General features: G+C 35.3%; 1 protein-coding gene across 1 annotated transcript; it reads left to right on the top strand.

Annotated features, from left to right (window-relative positions):
• The first annotated feature begins 72 nt into the window (after positions 1-72).
• CCDC18 (coiled-coil domain containing 18) lies at positions 73-24,856 on the top strand. Its single transcript, XM_079313659.1, is given in 27 exon segments — positions 73-290; positions 641-788; positions 978-1,122; positions 1,637-1,804; positions 2,751-2,860; positions 3,705-3,833; positions 4,264-4,360; positions 5,074-5,195; positions 5,586-5,895; positions 6,086-6,189; positions 6,299-6,456; positions 6,934-7,154; positions 7,898-8,008; positions 8,622-8,753; positions 9,478-9,612; positions 10,207-10,284; positions 11,705-11,821; positions 13,148-13,315; positions 13,778-13,920; positions 14,353-14,516; positions 15,301-15,451; positions 15,984-16,083; positions 17,078-17,194; positions 17,625-17,723; positions 17,726-17,770; positions 23,515-23,583; positions 24,725-24,856. Coding segments are annotated over 25 exon segments (3,294 nt in total). The 5' UTR covers positions 73-290; positions 641-648; the 3' UTR covers positions 23,545-23,583; positions 24,725-24,856.
• The last annotated feature ends 520 nt before the right edge of the window (positions 24,857-25,376 follow it).

The raw sequence follows: 25,376 nt of genomic DNA, 5'->3' as shown, positions 1-25,376 counted from the left end.
GCCCGGCAGCGCCGCGCCCCGCCCGCCCACAGTGCACCGCGGCGCCGGCGCCGCTCCCGCCTCCAGCGCGCCGGCGGCGGGGCCGCGCCTGCGCCGTGAGGGCGCCGCGCGGTTCGAGCGCGGCGGGAGCGGGGCGGCCCCGGCACCGGAACGGCACCGACCCGCTCGGAGCCGAGGGACGGCCGGCAGCGCCCCGTGCCGCTGCTCTCCGCCAGCCCGGGCCCCTGGCTGCCCGTCCGCCTCGGGCCGGTCCGCCTTCGTCTCTCGTTGCGCTGGTCACGGGCAGCGAGGCAAGTTTTGCGCCGTTCCCTTCTCGGGCTCCCCGCCAGGTGCCCGGCACTGCCTCATCTCTGAGATGCGCTGCGTGACATTTTTGGCACATAATGTATCTCAGGTTTTTCCAGTTTTCATATATGGCAGGTCATGAAGCTTGTACTTCATGAATGCATACAGAACTCCTCATAAAAGAGACAACTTGTAACTTAGCTAGTGAACATAGGAAGGAGTAGTGTGTGAACTGTACGTCTGCATTTGGAAATTCAGATTTTTCTTTACTGCATTCTTTCTCCTTTCTTTTTAAATTTTGCAAATAGTTTTCATGCCTGTTTAACAGTGCTTTAATATTCAGTATTTACTTCAGCCCTGTGCATGTTACCAATGGAATGTAGTGTGTGGACTTGCTCTAAAAGCAGTGCTGACGATGATCTGCTCGCGAATGTGCAGTCACTGCAGAATCAGCTGCGGAGAACTGAAAAAAACCTCCAGACTGTAGAGAAAGCTCTGTCCAGGTACGAGGATGTCTGGGAATGAGACCCTCCTGTCTCCTGTAGTGTGACTCTGTCTATTCTGTGTAATGGATTACTGCAATTGGCTCCTTTTGTGCTTTTCGTTTGAGTAGTCTTTATGAGCTTTCTTAGGTTAATAAAGAAAAAAAATGAATAATGACTTTTTTCTCTCCCTCCAAACACTAATACAAGTGAACATTACAGCTGCTGCCTCGATGAGGTGACAGACGTCCCTCGGGAGGACTTTGTACAGCAGAATTACAATTGTCAAGGCTTTTCCAGCTGTAAGAAGAATTATGGTAGGACATCTCATCAGGACTTTCAAAGAAAATCCAAAGTAAATATTTTTCGTCGTTAATTCTTTTTATTACTTTGGCTTTCTACTCTCTGTTTTTGAACATTTTTGGCTGCTGTGTTTGGAGTAGATACACTGTGGCATCGGACAATGCTATCAAGTGAGCATTCTTAAACATAGTACCACTTGAGTACATTTCTTCTGGAAGTTTCCACTCCCTCCTTTCAGTAGTTGCGGCTTGTAAGGAAGATGGGGACGAAGTTTTCAGCATGTCCTGTTGTGGTGGGACTGGTCTAGATGTAACAAATGCCTTACTCATGAGGGTGGTGCAGACAGGAGCAGGGTCGCTGTGCTGGATCCCCCATCCAGGCAAACATTCGAGGTTGGGTTGGTTGTGGCTCTGAGCAAGTTCTCTGCTTCAGCTTGCCCTTGCTCATTGTAGGGGGTTGGAGCAAAGGATCTTTAAAGTTCCGTTTCAACCCAAACTGCTTTTGATTTTGTGATGTATTTTTATGTAAGTACCTGTATACATAAACAAATGTATTTTTATGTCTAGTCTTATTCGGTATCTACAACTTTGGATAAAACTGTGGAAGAAAACAAACATCTTCAGGAGAAGTTGGATGTCCTTCACGAGCAAAATGCATCTTTGACTTCTCAGAACCATTACCTAAAGGGCAAAGTGGAAACAATGAACTTTGAATTGATACAGTCAAAAACAAAAGTATGTATCTTTAGTGTATTCATCAAAGAGAAACACAAAGCTCAAGACACCCAGTGACTATGATTTTTGAGTTCAGAATCCCAAGCAGAATGTGCTGGGTTTTGTTTTATCTTAATCTGTGTAGATTTAATATTTGGTACCTATTTAATAATCAATATTAATCTTGGACATTCCAAACAATAGTTTGGAATCTATTTCTCTGTGGACAAAGCAACTATATTAATTATTAATTCCATCTGCTTATGTTTCAAAGTTTAGTCTAAAGACAGTAAGCCACAGGATAAAAAATACACTGTGAAAGAAAATAGTTCAGTAATGCATTTAGTACTGTACATTCATGTGTCTGAGACATTAATGGGAACAATAATGGCACAGTAGTCATTTGTCACTGCAGTCACAGTAGTCTAGGAAATGAAAATAGTTGACCTGTAAGGTTGCATTAATATTGCTGTTTTAAAAAAAGTAAAGATGAGTTAGAAAGGAATATTGTATCTAATAAATCATTACTGATCTAGTGTACATTTGTCTGTATATGTTTGTTTCAGGACAACTATGTTCTTTTATTTGGTTTATATATAATATTCATAAAACATAGCTATGCTTAATGGTTTTTGTTTGAGAAATGTTATCTCCCAAACAGTACAAATAAATAGATAAAATATTTCACTGCCTGGCACTGAAAGAAGAAATAGTTGGATATAAACTTCTGGGGAAATGTGAGAGAAGATCAACCTATAAAGAAATAATTTTGCTAGACAGAATAGCACACTGGAACTTTGGAAGGAATGGTAAATGAGCAGAAAATTGGAGTTTGGGTGCTGTAGATGAACAAACATAATTTACAGTAAGGTTAAGGGCACTGTTATTCAGTAAGCAGATTGTTCTTCTGTTTCTCACCTGTATATATGCAAATGTTAATGAAACCCCAAATCTGTTTGTATTTCAGATTTCATATCTTGAGGCCACTTTAGCTACACACTTAGTCAGCATTCCAAAGCTGAAAGAACAGATTGTAAATTTGGAAGCAGAAGTTTCAGCTCAAGATAAGATTCTGAAGTAATGTATACTTTTAAATCAATATTTTATTGTTGTCTTCCTGCTAGTCCAATCTCTTTTTAGGGATGACATAATTTCTGGTACTGTGTGGGTCATGTAATCTGGGGTCTGAAACTTTAATTTCAAAGCCATTTATAGGAGGAGGGAGGTGGTTTAGTTTATGCTGAATGTACTTCAAGAAACAGAAAAAAGGCTGGTAAAATAAACCAGTTTATAATATGTGCTGAATAGGAGTGTGCCCTTACAACTGGGTAGGGTGATTGTTTGCTACATGAGCACATGTGTTCTCTTGTGACAAGCATACATATTTCTGAACACAACTGTGTTCTTTGTAACACAAAGGATTCTTTCTTCATGGATACATTAATCAAGGCAAATGGCTAAATAAAGCTGGTATAAATGCTGTTCAGAGGTGTTCAGGAAGACATACTGGTTGACAACTTGCCTTACAACTTCATGTTATGGAATATTAAATTAATATTTCAGTAGTCTGTTGCCACAAAAAAAGTAAAAATACTTATATTAAATCTATATTTTAGTGTTTTTTCCCAGTCACACCACTTGGCAAAGAAAATATGACTTCTATGATCAGAGCTCATGACACAAAGTCAGCTCTCTTGGGTCCTTGGCAGTTGTGACACCTGTTGCCTTATCAATTTAAGTTTTAGACACCATTCCATACTCCTGGGGAGTCTGGAAACTGTGGGTGTTCCTAACCTAGTTTTGAGAGCTATAGTATGTTTGTCTAGCACTTCTGGAGCATTGTGTGCACTAAAGAACAACAGAAATCTATTTTCTTTACAAAAAGTTCTTATTTTTATATTATGCTTTGTGTATTTGCTAGAGATGCAGAAGATAGACTAGATCAAAGCCAGAAAACAGCAATGGAAAGAGAACATATTTTGCAAAGATATCAAAACATCTACAAAAATCTGAAAATAGAATTAATTGAACAAAGCAAGCAAGGAAAGAGGTAATTAACTAGTTTTAATAAATGGAGCATATAATAATAGGCCATAAGTTTTTATTTCCATTGGCAGTTCTTTGCTTTGTGGAATCAAATTACTTTTCTGTTTTAAGGATGTTATTTTTTTAAAAAACGGGGAAATTCTGTGGGAAGGTACTAATTATTTAATTGGGCATGTATAAAAACTTTAAATCAGCTGCTAGTTGCAGGCTGATAGCACACACTAGTACCCAGTAATAGAGGGAAGCAGTGGGGAGTCTGGGTTGTTTCTTGGAACAGAGCCTCATGAGATATCTGGGGCTTGGAAAGTTGGAAGAAGAAAGGAAGTACCTGGAGTGATTACTGTAGTAGTTGTTTTTAGTAACTGGACAAGATAGTTACATTAATGGGTGGAGTTTGTGAGTTTTAAAGTTGGTTTACATCTTTTCCTTGACAGAGCACAACAGCAAAGAAATGAAGCTTTGTTGAATGTGGAGGAGCTGACAAGAAATTTCACAAAGTTAAAAGCAGAAATAACTGAAAAATTAGAAAAGGTGAGAGTTTTTTCTTCATTTGTATTGGCCATGGTGTTATGATGTTTCTTCCAATACACCAGGCAGCTAATAGCAACAGGTTCATCAGTGAATCAGTAGTTTCCACAATTGTTGTTGGTGACAAAGTCCTTAAAGAGGTGAGAGAGTAAGCAGCTGTTTGTGGTGATAAATTCAGTTATATAATTTTACACTATCTTTGCACCATCTGGATCTTTGCAGATGCTTTGGAGTATCCTTATACAGCTGCTGTTTCCTGCTCTCCAGCTGGGAAGTTAACATTTTAAGAATACAAGATCCTTTTAAAAGTTCTTGTTCCCCAGTATGTATAAGCTGTTCAATGAAACATGTGCTGAAGAAGAGCTAAGATGAAAATGAAGTCATCTCCCAAAGTTTTGATGATCAGAATTGTTAATTGTTCCTGCCTTGTGGAAGGAGAAAATATAGTTAGCTCTTACAGAGTTTTTTTTTGCTGGACTTCTTTTCTTGTGGAAAAAGGTTGCCAACCACAAATATGCACTAAAATATTAATTTTTTTTCCTGAATGACAGAAAGAGAAAACTGCTTTGCCTCTCTCCTCTGCAAAATAGTGAGCAATGGTATTATCTACTGACTTACTAAAAAGAGCATGCTGTTCATAATACTATTTTAAAAATAGAGTTTGACCATGGAAGCTTAGTTAATTGCTGTACCTAATGAAAAATTTGCTTTTTAAGGCTAAAGCTGAGGAAGTAATCTTGGGAGAACGTTTAATTAATTGTGAAAAAGAAAATGAGAAGTTGAATCAAAAGTGTATCGGCTACAGAAAGAATGTAGACATCCTAGAAGAGCAACTAAGGTAACACAAAGGCTTTAAAAAATTCTCTGCACAGTTAATTGACAAGAAATTGCATGTTGCAGTTGTCACTGTGAATGTTCTGCTCAATTCATGTAGTTCAAAGCAATACATTTCTACTTGTTTCCTGTATTTTTAAACATTTTAATCCCACGTGCTGTCTCCCATTCCAGGTAGAATTTCCCCCCAGGCCTTCTGGGGAAATGGTTCCCTGGTCTCTGGCTGCTCCTGAGGGCCTGGGCTGCTCTGGTTTCCTGTGTACCTGTCTTAATTGTTGTTCTTCAGGCTGTTTTGTCAAGAGTGGGCGGTGTATGAACACCCTTACATTAGCTTGAGTCTTATTAATAAGTCTCTGCTACTAGTAATGAAAATACCTTTTAAATGTCTTTTTAGACAATTGAAAGAAGAGAATCACAACACAAAAGAAGAAATTAAAGCTCTAGAGGCAAAGAACACTGAAATTATATCAATGCTGAGTCAGTCTGATCAGAAAATCATCAAGCTTGAGAGTGAACTTTCTGAAAAAAAAATAGTACTTGAAGAGAAAAATGCTCTGAAAAGTGAAAATGAAGAGCTGAGAGCACTTACTGCACAGCAACAAAACCACTTGAAATTATGTTGTCAAGAAATAGAAGATTCAAGGGAAGAGCTCCGCATACTAGAAACCATTATTTCTCAGTTGTCTTTAAGTACATCTGAAGAGGTAGAGTAACTGATACAGTCTTAGCAGTGTATTATGTTTTGAGTAATTTCACAGACTGAGTTATCCAAACTTTTAATATCCTGGTATTATGTGTCTTAAAATTTATATGCCAGTATAACATGAATTCAGGATGCTGTCAAGCAATAAAAGGTTGATTTTTCCTTGACTTTTTTTTTCTGTTAACTTTTAGTTTAAATGGCACAATTTCAAGCACCAGATCTTGAGTTCTTCAATGAAAGAAGCTACCTCTGAATCTTGTGGTGAATCAAGTAAACCTTTGATTGCAGACCTAAGGTACACCTTTCTGGTTACTGGGCTATGGCAAGACTAGGCAGATAATAAGGTGCTGTTAGAACTAGCATTTAGAAAGAATATTCAATAGCTGTCTCCTCCTTTATAATAGCATTCAACTGGCAATGAAAGAAGCAGAAATTCAAAAGCCTGGTGCAAACTTAACTATCTGTAGTGGAAGTGAGCATCTTTCTAACAGTAATGAAGGACAAGAAAAAAGCAGATTATGTGACCTGGAAACAGAACCTGTCAAATTGAGAAATCCAGGAGGTAAGCTTACTGAAATAGCTGTGCAGTTCTGTCTAATCCACAGAACAGAAATGTTCTGCAATGGTTCAAGTTGGTTTTATAGCAGGTATGCTTTGGTTGAGCAGGGAATATTTTGCCACCTTGGGAACTGTCATGTTTTCTAGACACAATGTATTTCTTCATTTTGCTGCTTAAGTTACTGCTTCAGCAGTAGCTGAGCTAGGAGTTGTGTTGAAATGGAATAATGTATTTTTTTTCTTAATGCAGGTTTTGCTAAAGTCTCTGTATTTTTGTTGACTCTTTTCTCTGTATCCTGCTGTTACAGTGTTTCTCTGATTGCTTCTGTCATTACTGTTAGGTCTGCTCTGGGAAATTGTCAGAGCACCTACATGATGATGCTGTCTTTATTTGTTTTCACGAGTTACTGCTTTCAGTTACATTATGGGTTTGCATGTTCTTTTATAAATTAATCTTTAATTTATTTTTTTATACTTTGAGAGAGGAGAAAATGTCAACAGTTGGAACTTATAAGCAAACAGTTTGAAAAGGTGAGGCAAAAATTCCAGAAAGAGATAGAAGAGCTACGCACGAAACTGATAAAAGCAGATGATGAGAATTCTGCCTTGAGGACCAGCATGGCTCAAAGAACCAGTCAGTTTCAAATCATACAGGAAGACCTATTGAAGAAAGCTTCAAAAACTAGTAACTTAGAGAGAGAAGTAAGTTTTAATAGCACTGAAAAGAGTATGCCACTTTTTTTTTTCAGTTATCCAAGATATTGAAGCCAATAGTTACGGAAAAAGAACTGCAATTGCCATAATAATTTCAAAATCTGATTAATTAAAAAAAAAATTCAAACTACTTTTCAGCAAGCAGAAGGACTTAGCAGCCTTAATTTGTTAGTTGTCAGAAATACTGTTTTAAAGTTAGTAGGCTTTTCTGCTACTACTTTGATTTGTTATGTGGAAAATAGTGTTTTGTTGCTTTGGTGTGGTTGAATTAATGGGTAATCCTAGGAAAGAGGTTAAAAGAACAGTTGTATTTTTCCTCATTAAATGTTACTGTAGTTGCCAGAGATGAACATCATTACCAGACAGTCACAAAAGAGAAAACTTAAGCTTCAGCTTTTTTCAGGGTGAATAAATTAAATTGCTAATGTTTCCATTTTGGTGCTAATGTGTTTATAGAGTTCAGCATAATGGGCTTTGCAGTTATTTCCTAAAAATGTAAGTGTTACAAATATGTAAAGCTATATCACTGATAATTGGGTAAATTGTAGGTAAATAGTCCTGAATCTTTCTCTGTAAGTAATAAGATATAATAGTTCAACATAATCAAACAGTTTATTAAAAATACAATAGTAGTAGCTAAAATTGAATTGGTGATAAGAAAGTGCATACAAATATTTTAATAAAACTGAAGCAGTTGTCCACATGCTATTTTGTGCCACATTTAATTTCAGATAAGAAAGAAATCTTCTCAGCTTTCTGCACTTGAGAAACATCTAGAAGAAAAGACTGTTGCTTATTCCACTGCTGCAGACAGAAATGCTGAGTTGGAACTGGAACTCATGGTAAACTGTTCTCAGTGAGAAACCACATTTATTTAAAAAGATGTAAAAGTTTAACTTGACAGTAGTATTCCCTGTATTCCAAATGTGTGGACTTTCAGATGTGCTAAATAATCTGTGCAGATTTTAGGAACACAGGTTTTAAAAATGGAATGTCATTTGAAATAAAATGTCCTATTTTCCCTGCTCTTGAGTGTGTAAGTTATGAATGAATGTGTTGCATTTTCATTGTGGTCACATATGCAATGAAGGTCTGGCCCTATTGAATTGCCATTTGTTTCAGTGAAATAAGTGTAGATTTGTAAATTAAAAAGTCTTCAAATTGGTATTTTAAAGATTCTGTCTATCCATATGAACACAGAAAATTCTTTTTGTCTTTGTCAGGAGTTATCTATGCCATAATCCATCTTGGCAGACAATTTGTCTCTCTAGTGGCTGCATTTACTGACATTCTGTGGTATAGGTGTGACATGAGATGACACATGCTCTGTGTAACTTCAGAATTTTGTTTGTTATTCCTTTATGAAATCTAGATATCAGGTGATCAAAAAAAACCACTGTTTAATATCACAGCTAAATGTTTTTATTAAGTCCTTTTATTGTTGCCACTTCCCAGGGAAAGAATAGATGCATTCATGAGCTGAAAACAGTTATCAGTGAAGAACATGAGAAAATAACTTCTGCTTTTGAAAATGAGAGGTTGCTTCACCTTGAGCAGCACAAAGAGATGGAGAAACAGATTGACCTAGTAAGACCCTTTATGGTGTGGTAGTGTGTATGAGTGTTATACTTTGTAAATTTTTCTTATATTGTGTTGTAATTTCGAGACATCTCCATTTAAAAAGTTATGTTAAAAAGCTCTTTCTTCTCCCTACATTTCCTAATTTTAGTACATTTTCCATCTAACTAGCTATACAAAATTCCCTCTGAAATATTCATATCCAACTCAACTGAAGAGAAATTAGGACTTAGGAAAAGTCCTTTGTTCCAAACACACAGAAAACCAAAAAGTATAGCTTCAGTGCCTACTGGGTTTAAGGCATGACAGCTTCTAAAAATGTTCTTGTTGCTTGAACCTCTGCCAATCTGAGCCTTATGATCATCATTGTTCAGGGAGAAATGTTGGGGGTTTTTCAGTCTCTAGGGGAAAAAAATCTGTTTCTTCACATGATTAGAAATTTAACTGTGATTATTTCTCGCTGTTTAAGAAGCTTCTCATCTTTTAGTAAAAAATGTATGCATGTCTCATTGTCTTGGCTGGTGACAGACAATTACACTCTGCTTCCCCTCATTCTCCTCTGGATTTAAGATATTAAGTGCTTGGGATTTCTTGATAATTTTAAGACTGTGCAATACTGCTGATGGCAGTAATTAATTTTCATTATAAAAATGATGGGTGGATAGAACTAAATCACACATTTAGATGAATAAATTCTTATTATAATAATAAATTACAATTTACTTTTGAACAGCTTCGGACACAGCTGGAAAAGAAACATCAACAATTCATTGAACAAGAGAAAATAATATCTATTTTACAGCAAGAGGTTGTACATAAACAGCATCACATCAAATCATTGGATGGGCTGCTAATAGGAAACAGAGAGGTAAGGTTGGCTTCTGACTTTCTTTAAATGCAAATCAAATAAGTGACTAAAATAATGGAAAGCATATCCATAAATACATGGAAAAATTGGGGAAAATTAAAGACTTTTGTGTTTCTTCTTAATTCTTGTTTGTGTAATTGACTGTATCTAGTGGAGTCACCAGTTACTACTGGTATAGTCACTACTACTACTACTACTACATATTCTACAAATTTTAATGAACTTCCAGTATTTTTGGTCTTACCATTCCCTTTATGCCTTTGGATTGCCCCTTGGGCTTCCCTCTCTGATGAAAGGAAAGAGATCTGGTTAAAGAATGTTTGTATCAATCCTGCACTAAGTGGAAAACCAGTAATGTTCTAGTATGATGCTGCAGAATATGAAGAGGCATCTCTCAGCAACCAAATACACTTCAGAGTATCATGAACACAAATACATTATACAAGCAATTGTGGTTTAGATACACTGATCTGCATTTTTTTCCTGATTCTGATTATGAGTTTTTATTAAATTACTTACAACTTTATAACATTAGATTTATGTTATGCAATATTAATATTTAGTTCTCTTAAATAAAAATATCTGTAAAAACAGGAAATGGAAAATCAAAACGTCAAGAAAGATCAAGGACTGAAGATGCTGGAAAGTCAGTTAACAGAAGAAAAAATCAAAGTTAGTAAGCTCTCTGTCATGTTCAAGTAATAGTTTTAAAGTTTGCAGTAACAGTGTACTTCCTTTTATCTTTTATAGTAAAATGGTTTTATAAGTTTTTCTTAAGTAAATATTCCAGAAGTAATTTATCTGAAGTATTTCTTTATCTGTTGTTTCATTTTGTTTTTTCTTTTTTCCTAATTGAAAGAAATATGATGAAACCTACAGTAAGAGATTATGCCATGCATAATTGTTTAATGCAATTATTGTAGTTATAAACAGGGCAAACTTGTGCTTATTGTACTCACAAAGTCCAACATTGTCTCATAGAGCTAATGTTATATATGCTTTTGGTCCACATATGGCATGTATTTTAGATATATGTGATACTATAATGTATGTTTTTAGCCATCTCTAGCTCTTCCTAGTGCTTGTCTGATAAACATTTTCCATGCAGCATTTGTCACAGGATTTTAATAAACCACTGCCATATGCAGATTTACCCCAGTCAGGTTTCAAAGTATTGAATCTTCAGGATATCAATGGGAGAAGATTCTGGGGACTTTGCTGTTCTCATGCTCTTTCTGAGCTTGTGTTGGCTTTGTAGTATTCCAGAGACTTAAAATTAGGACACACAGTAATTTCTTTTCATGAAGCTCTTGAATCAGCTGAGGACAGCTGATGGTTTAGAAAACTGGTAGTCTGATTGCAAAATTGAAAGAATTAGATATTCTGCAGCTAAATTCAGCACAATTCTCATTGATGAGAAATCCTAACATTGCAACCAAATGGTTAAGAAAAGCTTAATTACTATGCCTTAAGATCTTTGAGGGTTTGTTTGTTATAATTTTTATCAGTTCAAGGTTGTAAAGTATTTGTTAGGGATTACTCAAACCCAAATTAACATTAGAAGTGCAAAAGAGATTGACAGTGCTGACACTGCTCAAAGCTGTTCCTTTCCTGTTCCTGAAACTCAGGCACTGTCTCCCAATGCAGAAAGGGAAATCATGCTGCTTGTAACTTTTTGAAAAGAATTGTATTAAGATCTGAGGGGTTTTTTTTGAAATATGTGTGCCAACTCATTATCACCTATGATGATAATTCCAAATTTATTTATGCAGTTCTATATGTAATGAAACATGATGGATTAATGATTTAGTATTGACCCTATGTTTACTTTTAAATTCTAACTACTGACAAATGCTGGCATGATATAAACACAGTCTAAAGTATTATAATTTTGGATTTCACAAATAATTTTAATTTTTGAAGACTATTTCAGTATTAAAGTTTGCTATGGTCTTCCATGACTGTTTTAATACTTTTTGATAAAAATGTAACTTTCTGATGTTTTACACAAAGCTGTTTTTTAATACAGTTTTTAGACCAGTTAATACAAACAATGCCCTGAAATTTAAAGTCATCTATTGCATTCACCTAGGTGAGACAACTTGAGTCAGCACTAAAAGTATGTAAGGAAGAAGTTGCACTGTATTTGAGGCAGTCACAAGAAAATAAGGAGATGTTTGAAAACCAGCTGAAAGAAAGGTCTGAAGAGGTAACAGGTTCACAACTCTTCTGTATTGCAGAGAACACTTGTTATGATTTTTTTAATGTAAAAGTTTGTGAAATGACAGCCAACATTTGCAACAGGACCTGTGAATGGGAAGTAAGCTGTAAAAAAATGATACATTTTGTGAGGATAAAGGGGAAAATCATAACCAGTGTTTCTGAGTTAAGGGAAAAGAAGCACTAAGATAAATGAGTTGTTGGAAGAAGTAACAAAATCCGAATAATGTGAGACAAAGCATTATCTTGGAAAAAATGGAGAGACCAGTATTGCATTATAAATTTAAGTTCACAAAATGGATCTATTTTTCAACTGTCTTAATGGGAAAGAAGTCCTGGGCATTAAAAAATGTTTACTTCTAGACACTGAATTTTATCATACTTTCCACTACTACTTGAAAGCAAGAGTTAACTTTAAATATTAGAATGAACTTGTTTGTGGGTGAACTAATTATATAGTAGGCTGCTCATGTCAGAGAAGCCTACCTGCTGAGAAAGGCTTTAGTCAGGTGGAGATTGCTGGACCCTGTACAGGATGAGCTTGATGGAAGTTGTGTGGTCTGTGTCACACACAGGCCTGTGGTATTTACTGCTGCTTCCTAAGCACTGAACACTCTTGTTCTGTACTGCACATGAAGGGACTGGAGGCTGTGTGAAACATCAAGTGTAGCAAGTGAGGCTTTTTAATTGTGACCACTGTTTTCATACATAAATTCCAGTCACTACTTCTCTTTGGAGTGAGCAGTTAGTGATTTCTTTTAGATTTTTTTTTTCAAGAATACTCCCCTTCTTTTTTTTTTTTTTTTTTTTTTTTGTTCCCTAGAATAGTTCCCTCTGGCATTCACCACTGAGAAACCAAACTATTCCACATAAAACAAATTAGGCACTCAGAATTCCTTTTTTTATTGGAATGATTATTGTCATACAGTCAAAAAAAAAAAAAAAAAGGGGGAGGACTGGGATCTCAAGGGGAGATCTCAAGGGGAAAACAAGACTTTCTGAGAAATAAAGAAGATTGACAGAAAGAAAAGTAGTTCTAACTAAAAATCTGCTATGTATTTTTTTTAAATACTGACAATTTATGTTTAGAAAGCAAGATTCAAAACTGGAACTGACTGAGAAGTTACTACTTTCCTCACTTGATAGAGCATAACTCAGTGACAAATTATGAGGTCTGATGTGTACTGTTGAAATTGTAATGCACTAAATTCAGACCCAAAAGTTTTATTGAATCAGAAGTGTGATTAAGAGAGAACAGCTGATTCAACTGCAAATAAAAATGTTTTATTGTAATGGAAAATAAATATCTTTTCAGCTTCATTACTTACAGAGAGAAATAAAAATAAAAAGTCAGAATATTCAGGACATGAGTGAGCAAAATATTCTCCTGCAACAAACTTTGCATCATCAGCAACAAATGTTACAACAAGAAACTATTAGAAATGGGGAGCTGGAAGACAGTCAAATTAAACTTGAAGAACAGGTACAGTATGGTGAGAAATGTCTACATTTATATATGTCTATAAAAAAAAATTAAAAGCCTTATATATGTTTTCATAATACCTATAAAACCTGAATATTTCTTTGATAAGTGAGTTGATAATTATTATTTAGATATACCTAAAATAAAGAGTTTGATGGCTTGTTTTATCTTAATCCAGGTTCTGAGCTAGTTATTCTAGTTAGCATTAGTGGCTAGGTACTTGGAAAATTAAGCCCTAGACTGCTGTTAAGGAGAGGTGCATTTAAATTCAGAAAGTTGCCCCTTGTTCTATTTACTAGAAACTATTTGTCTTTCAAATGTGCCGAGTTTCAGTTTTAAATTACATACAGACTATAAAGAAATCTGTTGTGTAAAAACTCTCCCTATGTGAGTTGCAGGACATGAATGTGTATTTATTTGATATGCAAATTGAAAATACTCTTTAAATGCCATTTTAAATAGGTATCCAATTTGGAAAAAGAGCTTCAGAAGCAGAAAGCATGTGCAGAAGAGGAGTTGAGAAAAGTGGAGGAAAAACTGTGCCTAGCTGCTCAGGAGGCAGATTCAAAGGGACAGAAGATGGAGGAACTTAAGTGTACAATCAGGTGGGTTTAGTGTAAGTGAGAGGTGTATTCTGCACATGGGCATATGGAGCAGAATGCTTGCTGTCTGAAGGAGTGTTCAGCTCTGGGCTTGCACTTCAGTTTCTGTGAGCATAGACTGGAAATCAGAAGGGAAGCTTCTGGCCAGTAGAGGCATGACTTTATGGAACAGCTTTCCAATGGAATTATTGCATGTCCTGGCAACTTATTTAGCCTTAAGATAGCACTTCATAAAGCAGGCCAAATCATAACTGTATCAGCTTGCTTGTAATTGTAGATAGTACAGGAGCTTGCTAGCCTTAAAGAATATAGTTTTGATTACAAGAAAAGCCTTGTTAACATGACTGTTATTTCTATTTTATTCACAAACACTTGTCTTAGAGTGTGTTGCTCTTGTTATTCCATGGTTCATTTTGTTCTGGTTGCTTCTATTAGACAGATTAAACTGGAGATGGACCAGTGCAAGAATAAACTTTCTGGCATGGAAGAAGAAGTAGTGCAATTAAAACGAGATGGTGCAAACAAAGCACTGCAGATAAATCAGTTGGATATCACTCTGGAAGAAACAAGATCAGAGCTCAATAAAAAGGCAAATGAGGGTAATTTGGCTATTTTGTTTATTGGGTTTCTTTTCATTAAATTATTCCTCTGTATGTAGTAAACATTTTCCCTTCCCCTCCCTTGTATAATCAAATACATGAGAATCAAAAAATTATAATCTTTTTAAACCCAAACAAAACCAAACCCAAATGAACAGCACCACCACAACTCAAAAAAAAAATCACAAACATTTTCCACATGCTTTTACAAATTCTTACTTTTGTGGTATATACCTTCACCCCAGGTGAAATGTATAAGTAGTTTCTCTGTAAATTGGTAATGTAGATTCTTAATGTAATAGTCAAATGAGACAGCTTTAGTAAAGGCATATGCTATTCAAAAAATGCATCTCTTTAAAACAAAGAGAAAACCCCACAAGTCTGTAGAAATAACAAACTTTCCAATCCATCTCCTTCCATTTAGTTTAATTGTACCATTGTTTTAAGCTAGAGAAATGCCAGCAATTCTGGTGTTTGTGCTTTTTCTAGCACTACATTTTCAGTTACTATGGTGTGTCTGTACTGTGTCCTTAGCCAGATGTTTTTGGATATATTCTTATGTTTCAGGTCAATTGTTGATTATGAACTGAATAAAACTAAAAAATACTTAGGTGCCATAATTTTTTTTTGTATAAGTATTCACTGTTTTTATAGATTGTCCTAAAAAATAGTGACACTGAAAATTTATTATGACCACGTGTGCTACTGGGTAGTGGTGTTGCATGAAGACCCTGATGTAGTGATGATTAAACGTTCTCTTTTATTGTGTGTGTGTGTGAAACAGTGAATGATTTAGAAGATAAGCTTCTTCAAACTGAGACTTGCCACAGGGAAGCCTTAGAGAAAATAGCAGAACTGGAATCTGCATTACAGAATGCACAGTACTCTCTGGAGGAGAAGAAGATTGCTATCATGGATCTAACAACTGAGCTCAGGTGAGCTGGTGTCTTTTCCATGATGAACACTTAGTTATGTTAGTTATTCTTTAAGAATAGCAAGTAATTTGGATAAGGTTTTTTAATGTTCTTGGCAGCTCTTTGTAATTTTTAGGTGGTTTGTGACTATCAGATAACTGGATACTTGAGATCCTCGGCTCATTTTTACTTTCTACAAGTGGTGCTGAATTCTTTTGGGGGAATTCTGTTTAAAATGTGCTGAAATTAGTTTCTGAATCCTAAAGCTGTGAAGTAATCCTAATAATAGTCAAATTATCCAGTTTCCTCTCTGACCATAAATAAATGATACTTTTTTTTTAAAGAATCCTCTTAGAGCCAATTAAATAACTTGAATCATGAAGTTATTAGGAACTCCTCACCTGGAATGTAATTAACAGAATTATTCTATTTGATTTGTTTACTTGCAATCAATTCACCTTTAGGGTAATATGCCTTAAGTTAGTAATAGATCTCATGATTTTCAAGCTGGATATTTGAAGCCAAGCAACAATTATATGTATGAGAATTTCAGGTATTGCAAGGATGAAATTGAAGACAAAAAGCAGGAACTCCTTGACATGGACCAAGCCCTGAAAGAAAGAAATTGGGAACTGAAACAGAGAGTAGCTCAGGTCAGATAATTTTAAAACATGTTACTGACAATTATTCCTGTTATATAGTAGATAATTTATAAAAAGCCTACTAGGTTTGGTAGCTTTGATGTGATGTTTCAAACTGTACTGGTTACTACACAGCCACTGTGCCAACCTCAAACCAGCTATTTGCTGAAGCCTTATGTACCAGGAAAATCAGAAGCTTTATGCCATAACCTGTCCCAAGATCCTTCATTAGTGATAAAGTTATGGGGCAACTGTTCTCATCTTGATGTTTGCTAAGAGGAAGGAAAGATCTATATTAAAGGCTGATGATAGATTCCTTTTCTTGTTTACACTGGAGAATATTTGATTCACATTAAAGCATCCTCTAAATATGAAATGGTATCTTTGTTGTGAATAAATTTCTGTAGCTCACATAAAATATTTTCAGTCTTTTAGTCTGGCTTCAGGATTTGATGCCCATTATGGGAAAATTCTGCTTCTGTCACTTTATCATAAGCCTCTTCCTGAAGAAGTTACCAGCCTTTGTATTCAAGAATATTTGAGGTTCAGAGAGAAGGAGTGGGGATTTGAATAAGTCTGTTTAAAGAACTGACACTGGAAAGAGGCCAGATCTTGCAATGTATTTTTGCCACAGTACCCTGTGGACTCCCCACGGAGTCATCAAAGCATTGAACTTTTTTGATTTGGCACTTCCTAACAAGCTGGATTAATATAATAAACTACACATATTTCTTTGAAAATGGAACTAAGTTTGCATTATGTGTATATGAAGACCTAACATATTGTTATAGACTTTTTCCCAATTTTCCCCTTTTCTTTTTGTTTGGCCACTATTTAAATAAAATCATTAAGGCATCGCTTTATATTGGCTCCTTGAGAGAATACTCTTGAGGCTACAAAGGATTAATTTCATTCACTTTGCTCTCATATTTTGTAATATGTCTTCTTAAAATCTGTATATTAGTTCAAAATAAAATATTTCCTTTTCTTCCTTTTCTACCTCTAGATTACACAATTGGATATGACAGTTCGTGAGCATAAGGGAGAAATGGAGCAACAAATAATTCAATTACAGTCCAATTTAGAGAAGTCAGAGTTGGAAATTAAGGAATGCAATAAACAGGTAATTCTTAATCAAAAACAAGAGTTTCCCTAACAAAGGACAGCTACTTCTATGAGAAAGTCTGCTCCTGGGACACAATAGCTGGCAAGATTTAATCTAGAAGATAAAACTTCTTTTTTATTGTAGAGACAGGGAAAGAATGTACCAGTCAAGAGAAATGTTTGCCAATTAAAGCTATAAATTTTGCAAGGCTATGACAGTGCAAAAACGAAAACCTATTTTTCACTTGGTATGATACAGCTCCCAAACTGCTCTTTTAGAAAAGAAAAATGTAGACAAAATTAAAAATTGACAGAGGAATCCAAAGTCAGGGATAATACTGATAATATTTGTGAGTTTTGTTTGTTTTATGTGTGTTTGTTTTTTTTAAATAAAATTGTTCTGATTTTGGTAAAATATTGGTTCTGATTTAATTGCATTTTCTGTTCAGATTGAGAGCTTAGAGAAAAAGCTCCAGCATACTAAAGATGAGCTGCGTGAAAAAGAGTTTGAATTGCTCCAGAGAGATCAGAAAATAAATCAGCTGAAGAAAAAAAACATGAAAGAGAACAACATAGCCTAGAAACTCTTGGAAAGGTAAAACATACCTTGGATAGACAATAAATTATCAATTTTTAATGCCATTACTGTACTGCCTAGAAGAAATTATATGGTGTCTCTCTAGTGTGTCATTACTTCTCCCAGAATCATTGTATTTTATATCCTGGTGTTTGCTGAATCTTAATCCCCTAAAGTGAAACTAGTTTAGTTAATTTAAAATTAAAATTTTAATGGCACACTCTTGATTGTCTGCTTTCTGTGGAGAAATTTGATTACTGATTATCTTTAGAGACCTGATTTTCTGGTGGTGGATGATATGGTCTTCCTTGAAATGAAACAAAGCAATATGCTGTGTGATGAGAGCTTCTTATGACTTAGGTACCTGTCTTGTGAGAATTACTGCATCAAAGGCCACTGAGCTCTTGCATGCTTGTAGGAATGAGAAGTGAGAGTTTTTTGGCATAGTGACTGGGAGTGTGTGGAGGGACTCGAGAGCACAACTAACTGTGAATGACACAAATCTGGTTTGGTGCATGAATCAGTCCCTACAAGTACAAATGAGATAAACAGGCTGTCCTGCAGAAATAAGTTCAGTCGAGGATGATTTCAACCTAGAGCTAAACACTAAAGCCAAGATGGCCTCTGCCACTTTGGTTATGCTGCTTTTATGTGTTGGTTTTCCCTAGGGTGAGATATCAGAGGAGCCTCATTTCTGTGTGAACACCCAAGGTGTTTGGTCTGTGTTCTAGCTCAGGAGGGGTTGGCTGTGTCACAGCTGATTATGAAGGTTGTTTCACTGCAAATTAAAGCAGTGTCAGCTCTTCCATCTTTAATTTTGTTACATTATTGATGATGCTCAAGAACAGGACAGTGACTGCTGCCAACTTTCACAGATATCATTAACAATTTCCAACTTTTCCTAAGGGATGATTCTGAAAGAAAGAATTTCCTAGCTAGCCCCTGCACAATTGCTGACTAGACTCTTTCTGTCCAGACAAATTGTCTTGTTTTTGCTAAGGAATACCAGGTAGGAAGAGGCCTAAGAATGATATAAGAAAGGCTTTTAAAATAGACTTACTCTGGTCATGTTCCTTTCAAGACTTGGGATAAGGAAATGCAATTTTATTTCCATGGTAATGAAGTAGATTAAAAAAACACTGGAAGCATTCTGTGTAAAACATGAAATGTGTTGCAGAGGTTTTCTGGGTCCACTAAGAATATGATATGGTTCCTTCCTAGTTTAAAAATTGAGAATACTAACATAATGTAAGAAAACACTTTCTCCATTAGTAACACATTGCAGACTGATTGACCAGTCTTCCACAGAAATTTTCTGTCCCAGTTCTAAAAAACAAATTGCCTAACCTATCTAGGGAAAAGGGATGGAGAGGCACTGTGTATTTTTTGCCCAGGGGTACAGTCTGTCTCATTCTTTTTCTTCTTAATGCATTGCCCTCCTTGCTTATTACAGAAAATATATTAGTTCAGGGAAGGAATTGCTAGGAGGGTTGATTTGTGTTTTGGTCCACTCTGTCCCTTTGGGACTCATAAAACAACCAGGTCACAGAGTTTTCAGTTGAATCATTCTTTGTTCTTACTCTGCTTCAATCTTCAGTGAAGATTTTGTAAAAATACAGCACTCCTTGGAAGTTGTAAATATTCCAAATAAAGGAACTGAAAATATCTTGCTGAACATTAGAATGGCTTTTTCATTTTTCTGGGAAATTTAAGTAATTTTCTTTCTTAAAAAAAAAAAAAAGTAGAGTGGACTTACAGCAAACTAATTTTTGTGACCATAGTTCCTTCTGAAATGAGAAGTAAAATTGTATTAAAATGGTAAGTGAAGTAAGAAAAAAATAGTGCTTGCAATAATTGACTTCTTTAAAAAGTGATTTTTACAATGTTTTTGAAAAATTGTGCATAGCATTAAACCATTAGGAATTGCTGTAATAATCTTTCATTACCTGTAAGCTGCTTATATGCTACTTCCAAGTGTTTCTGCACAGCATATATAGCATTCCTCATAAAGAATAAACACCTAGCTAAGTATGGCTAGATAAACAGAGAACCAACATAACCTCTTTTTAAATTTATAATTAGCAGGAACCTTAGTATAATAGGATGTGAAATAGTAGTGGCTGATAGTCACTTGGGCTCCAGCACTAGCTAATGTAAACATGGCTGCTGTGTATCATGTCCTAAAGACACCTAAAACTGTTTTTTTTTTTCTATAAATGAACTGTTGAATAATCAGATCCAGCATATACAGTTGTTTTTAAAAGGAGGGGTAGGGGTAGCAAAGCTCTAGAAACAAACAAAAACCCCTAACCTCAAACATGCTGTGTTTGGCTGCATTTATTTCTACATACAGCTCACATTCTTGTTGGTATTTTTCTTGCTCAGTGTTGCTGGACATCATAGGCTTTTTTTCCTCTTGATACCTTGATACTGTTTTTTTTTGTTTTTTTTTTTTAACTGAACTGTAGCAATTTAAGAACAACAAAGCAATCCAACATGAAACACTAAGCCTCATGCAGAGGAGTTATTTCAAAAGGCAGTGCTCATTTAAATGGTACAAGATTTCTACAGGGCTTTGCATATGAAGATTTCTTCTTAAAAGTATTCTGCATAACATTTTCCTTCTTATCTGCTGGAATTGAATACGGTATTGAAAAATGTATAAGTTGTGGTCTTTGAGAAATAAATGCATTTCAGTTGTAAGAACAGTGAACAAAAATGCATTAAAAACATGAATCAGAATTTGAGATGGCAGCCATGGACTTCAGACCTGCTGTTAGTTTTCTTGAATTTGTAAGATCAATTTTAATAATGAAAAGTAACATCTTGGTACAAATTGATTTGGTTATGGTAATCACAGATATTTTGTTTCAGGTACAAGAACTGCAGAAATGACTGCTGCTGCCCATTGGACAAGCAGCAACCCAGGAATGCTGTTGCTGGCATCAAAACTGAGCATTGAAAGAGGACATTTTAAAATTGTATTTCTAAATAAGGGATGTAGTTATTTGTACTGAAGCAGATGACATTTTTATTTTTCCAACTGTCACTGAGATTATTGCCTTCATATAATAACATTAATTTATCTTTTATATTTTGGAATCAAATTTATTCAAGTTGTAGGAATTAATTTTAGCTGTCATCTTTTCCCAAGGCTTTTAAATTATGTACTTGTTTAATATCTCACTTCTAATTAAAAACACAATGGTAATACCTTATTAGCAAATTTTGTTTGGAACTATTTTATCTTTTTTTGTACTCAGACCCAATATCTTATTAAAATTGACCTGTTTGTAAGATGTCTTGGGACACTGATTTGATCACAGACACTGGCAAAACCTGCTTGCTTTACTCCAAGCAGTATCTTTAAGATGCACAGGATAGTGGGACAGGACCATAAAGCTTGAGCTTATTTCTTTGGATATTTTTAATCAAATGAAAATCCATACAAAAATTCCCATTGATTAAATTCACATCATATCTCTGCATTCTAAAACATATTTGTTTCCAAGTTTTCAAAAGTACTATATAATTAGCTGGTATTAATGGCTATTGGCCCCACTTTTATATTTACATAAGCATCAGAAACTGCAAATATGCTGTTGAGGCCTCAAACTAAGTCTGATTAATGCACACATGATTTGTGTGCATTAAGACATGCAATTCATACTTCAGAAATCAAGGTAGAAAAGTTATTTTATGAAAAGAAGAGGAAACAAATTGAATGTATGTCAGTTTAAATACCAGGCCTTAGTTAAGTGTTTTGCATATTAAAAGTGTATCTTAGCCAACAAACCTATCTGAGGTATTCCAGAAACTCTGCAAGTGGCAGTTTGCTAAACTCTGTGGGCAGGACTGGCTCTTCCACTTTATGTAAACACACTCCACAAATGCCACATGTTCTACATTAAGTGGTTCTCCAAAACCAGCCACACATTCTGCCACCATTGACTAGTCAAGATACACCCAGCAAAAGTATTTCTGCAGTTTCAGATTATTTATTATGAAAATTATGATATGACAAAACCCACTGTTACTTACAGAAATAAATATATTATATATTTTAAATCAAGCTAGTTCTTTCTGTATATAATTGTAAAGGGAAAATCTTAGAATTAGGTTGACTGGAGCAGTAATTGCAAATTAAACTACTTTTAGTTTTTAACTCTCTTTATGCACATAGCTTTGCCTTCTGCCTAGAACTTTATGCATCAAATTTCAGACAGATTTTTTTTTAAGCAGTGGAATATATAAGCCCTTCAAACCAGGATTTCAAGTAGAAAATATAACCAATCTTTAATTACAGCTGCATCACAACACTAGTGGAATTCCACTAACTAGCATTGTGTAAAGCCTCATTTGCTCCTCCTACATGCACTAAATATAAATGTGCATGAGCAGCAAAAGCAATTTGCCTAATCTCTGAATCAGCTAAATAGCATTTGCACTAAAATTTTGTCTATATACTAATTTATCTGGTTAAATTGTGGGTCAAACCTGATAAAGAAGTGGAATCATAATTATATTTTATCTTTAGATGTTTTGTTGTTTTGTTGCTTGCTTAAAAGTTAATGGTTGAATTTACACTGTTCAAGCCAATCTATTTATTTTGGAAAGGATGGACTTTTTAAAATATAATTTCAGCTAAATATTTCTGTAGTGTCCTACATTTCTTGAGTTACTAACCAATTTACATCTATGCAAGTCCTGGAACACTAAGTTCATTCTTCTGAAGTGTATTACATTTACATGGGGCTGTTGAATCTTGGAAAACATTTTGCTGTGTATAATGGCATTGCAATTAGCTGAATGTTTTTCATAAGGCTAATTGCTTAAGGTCTTTCTTTTTCCTGTCACTCAGGACAGAAACAAAGGACTGATTTTCTTCCTGAATGTAGTATGCCTACAGTTACTGTATGTTTAACATGAATTGCACTGATGTGCCAGCCCAAAAGCCCCTCTCTTTAATCCACAGTTTACATGCAGAGTATTTTCTCCAAAACCTAGAGATCAGGATAGTTTGGTTTTTTGTTGGTTTTTTTTGTGTGTTGGTTTTTTTTTTTTTTTTAATTTCTGAGATGCCAATTGCAGAATCAAAACTGTTGGAGGAGATTTCAGTCTTAGCAAGAATGTAGTGAAGCTGGTCTGTTCAAGATTTCCTGTCAGTTCCCTGCTGCAGCATATTGCTTACTTTGTTCTTGGTTGGGAACAATGCCAAAAGGAAATGTGAGGAGTCTGTCCAACAATTTGTCTCTTTCAGAATCCACATCCCATTTTGCAATTTGGGGTTTTTTTCCTGTAATGCCTATTAGGACTCTTACCATAGTAAGGCATCAGGAAAGAAATCCCATCCTCAGTCTGTTGCAAAAGAATCAGGAGGGTGCTGTAGTTATGGGAATTCTGAAGAGCTTTTGCAGAGGGATCCCACTCTGAGTGCAGTTTACTTTCCATGGATTGAGACCAAAACCATACAGTTTACAAGTGTCTCAGTTTAAAGATTAATCAAGTTCTGTATTAATCAGTTTTGATAATGCAGATTATAAGCACGTGTAGGAGCATCTGCTTCTGTTTTGTTTTGTTGGAGATTATCCCTTAATCATGCAAGGTCCAGGTGTGCATTTTCAGATTCGTTGACTCAGGGAAGGTGGAGATGGTATTAAAGGCCATTCCCATTATCCTGTAGTTACATTTATGTTGCTGCTCCTACGAAGAATTGAACCACTCAGTGAAGAAAATGGCAAGAAGAAATGTCCTCATTACAGGTTGCTCCTCAGGAATTGGACTGGCATTAGCTGTAAAAATGGCAAAAGATGAACAGAAAAGATTTAAAGGTAACAATCTATCTGTTCTTTATAAAAACATACTTCTCGAGATAGTGCTGGTTTTTTCTCTGTGATTTCACAGGTGGTTGTATTCAGTTTGGTGACTTTTTTCTGGTTCATTTTCCTCTTCTACTATCAAGAAAATACAGTGAAAATATACTGTTTTCTGTAAGCAGTGGGTATTTCTGTACCTTTATTGAAATGGAGCAACTATTGTAACTGAACAGTGTACACACACATGCAACAAGAAAAGACAGTAGTATAAAACAAATAGCTGAAAATATCTGCAGTATTATGCTGTTCTGAGTGTACATTCACAGCTCTGGTTAGCTTTGCATCTGGCTGCTAAAATCTGTACCTATACAGGCCCGTACCCATTTGAAGACCAAAGCAATGAATTTAAGTAAACAGTTTCTAAATTTGCAATTTTTTCCTTAAAGCACATTTCATTATTCCAAGCCTGTGTAAACAGGTGAACAAAGGGGTGGGATTTGTCTTATTGCTGCAAAGCAGGGTATTTGCTATGACTGAAAATGGATGGCAAAATGAATGCAGAAATCCGTGGCAATTCAGTCTCTCATACTTACAATATTTTACTGCTAATTGACTGGATGCAGACCTAGAGCTTTCTGAGCAATTAGGCTACAATAATAACTAATTTCAATTAAAGTAGTAGCTTACAAAACAGACATTTTTTTCAACCTAAAGAATTAAGTCTTCCACTTTTTAATAAAATTATGGTTTTCCTGCTAAATATTGTGGTGGTGGTTTAAAAAAACCAAAAAACAAACAAAACAAAAAAACAAAAAAACAAAAAAAAAAGGAAAAAAGGAAATCTGGAATCCAGAATTAAGTTTTGAGTACCTAAAAACAATTTAGTGGCATAACTTTTAAAAAATATTTTGGTGATAGTTGTATCTTTATACACTGCATGTTCTTCATTATGCATCGCTGTTTAATTCTTTTGAATTTCTTGAAGATTTCAGAACCAGACTGGGAAATTAGTGACTCTTTTAACTTTTCATTTTTATCTAGTTTCTATCACTGATATTTAAGATCTGGATGTAAAAGCTTTGTTCTTTAATATTTCTCAGTAAGACTGCCACAGTGAAGATTTTATTTCTGGTGTGCTGTTTCTGGTGTGTTGCAGTGTATGCCACGATGAGAAACCTGGCCAAGAAAGAGCCACTGGAGGAAGCTGCAGGTCACAGGCTGGGCAAAACCCTGGAGATTAAACAACTGGATGTCTGTGATGAGCAGTCTATTAAAGCTTGTGTGAACAGTATCCCTGACAGAAGGATTGATGTCCTAGGCAAGTACAGGATGTGTGTGCTGTGAACAGATACCAGATTTCTATAAAACATTGTCTCAAATATCCTGGAGAAGTTTCATTAGTGTATTTTTTAAATTACCAAAATAATAATAATTACAGAGTATATATTTGGTTCAAGATTCTTAAGACTGCATGCAGGCATGAGTGGATTAAATCTCACCCTGCTTCTGTGAAGTAGGGAAGCTTGTTTTCCTGTTTACAAAGGAGAAACTTGATCACAGGGAGGTATCTTGAATAAAATTATACATTTTGAGAAATTTTGCCTAAACTGGCACCTTCATGAGTAAGACTTTCCATCCTATTGATGGAGCATATGCAATGCTTTTTACAATGAAGGTAACACCTGCCTCTACTAAGAAAGCAACAGCATTGGGATTTAGCAAGTGAAAGAACAAATGCAAAAAAAAAAAAAAAAAAGGATATTGAGAATTTAAATTGTACTTTACAAATCATTCTGCAACAAGTGTTT

The sequence above is a fragment of the Erithacus rubecula genome (assembly GCF_903797595.1).
Source record: "Erithacus rubecula genome assembly, chromosome: 10".
Lineage (NCBI taxonomy): Eukaryota > Metazoa > Chordata > Aves > Passeriformes > Muscicapidae > Erithacus > Erithacus rubecula.
The sequence above is the reverse complement of the archived record's forward strand: the minus strand, read 5'-3'. Positions and strand labels throughout refer to the sequence as shown.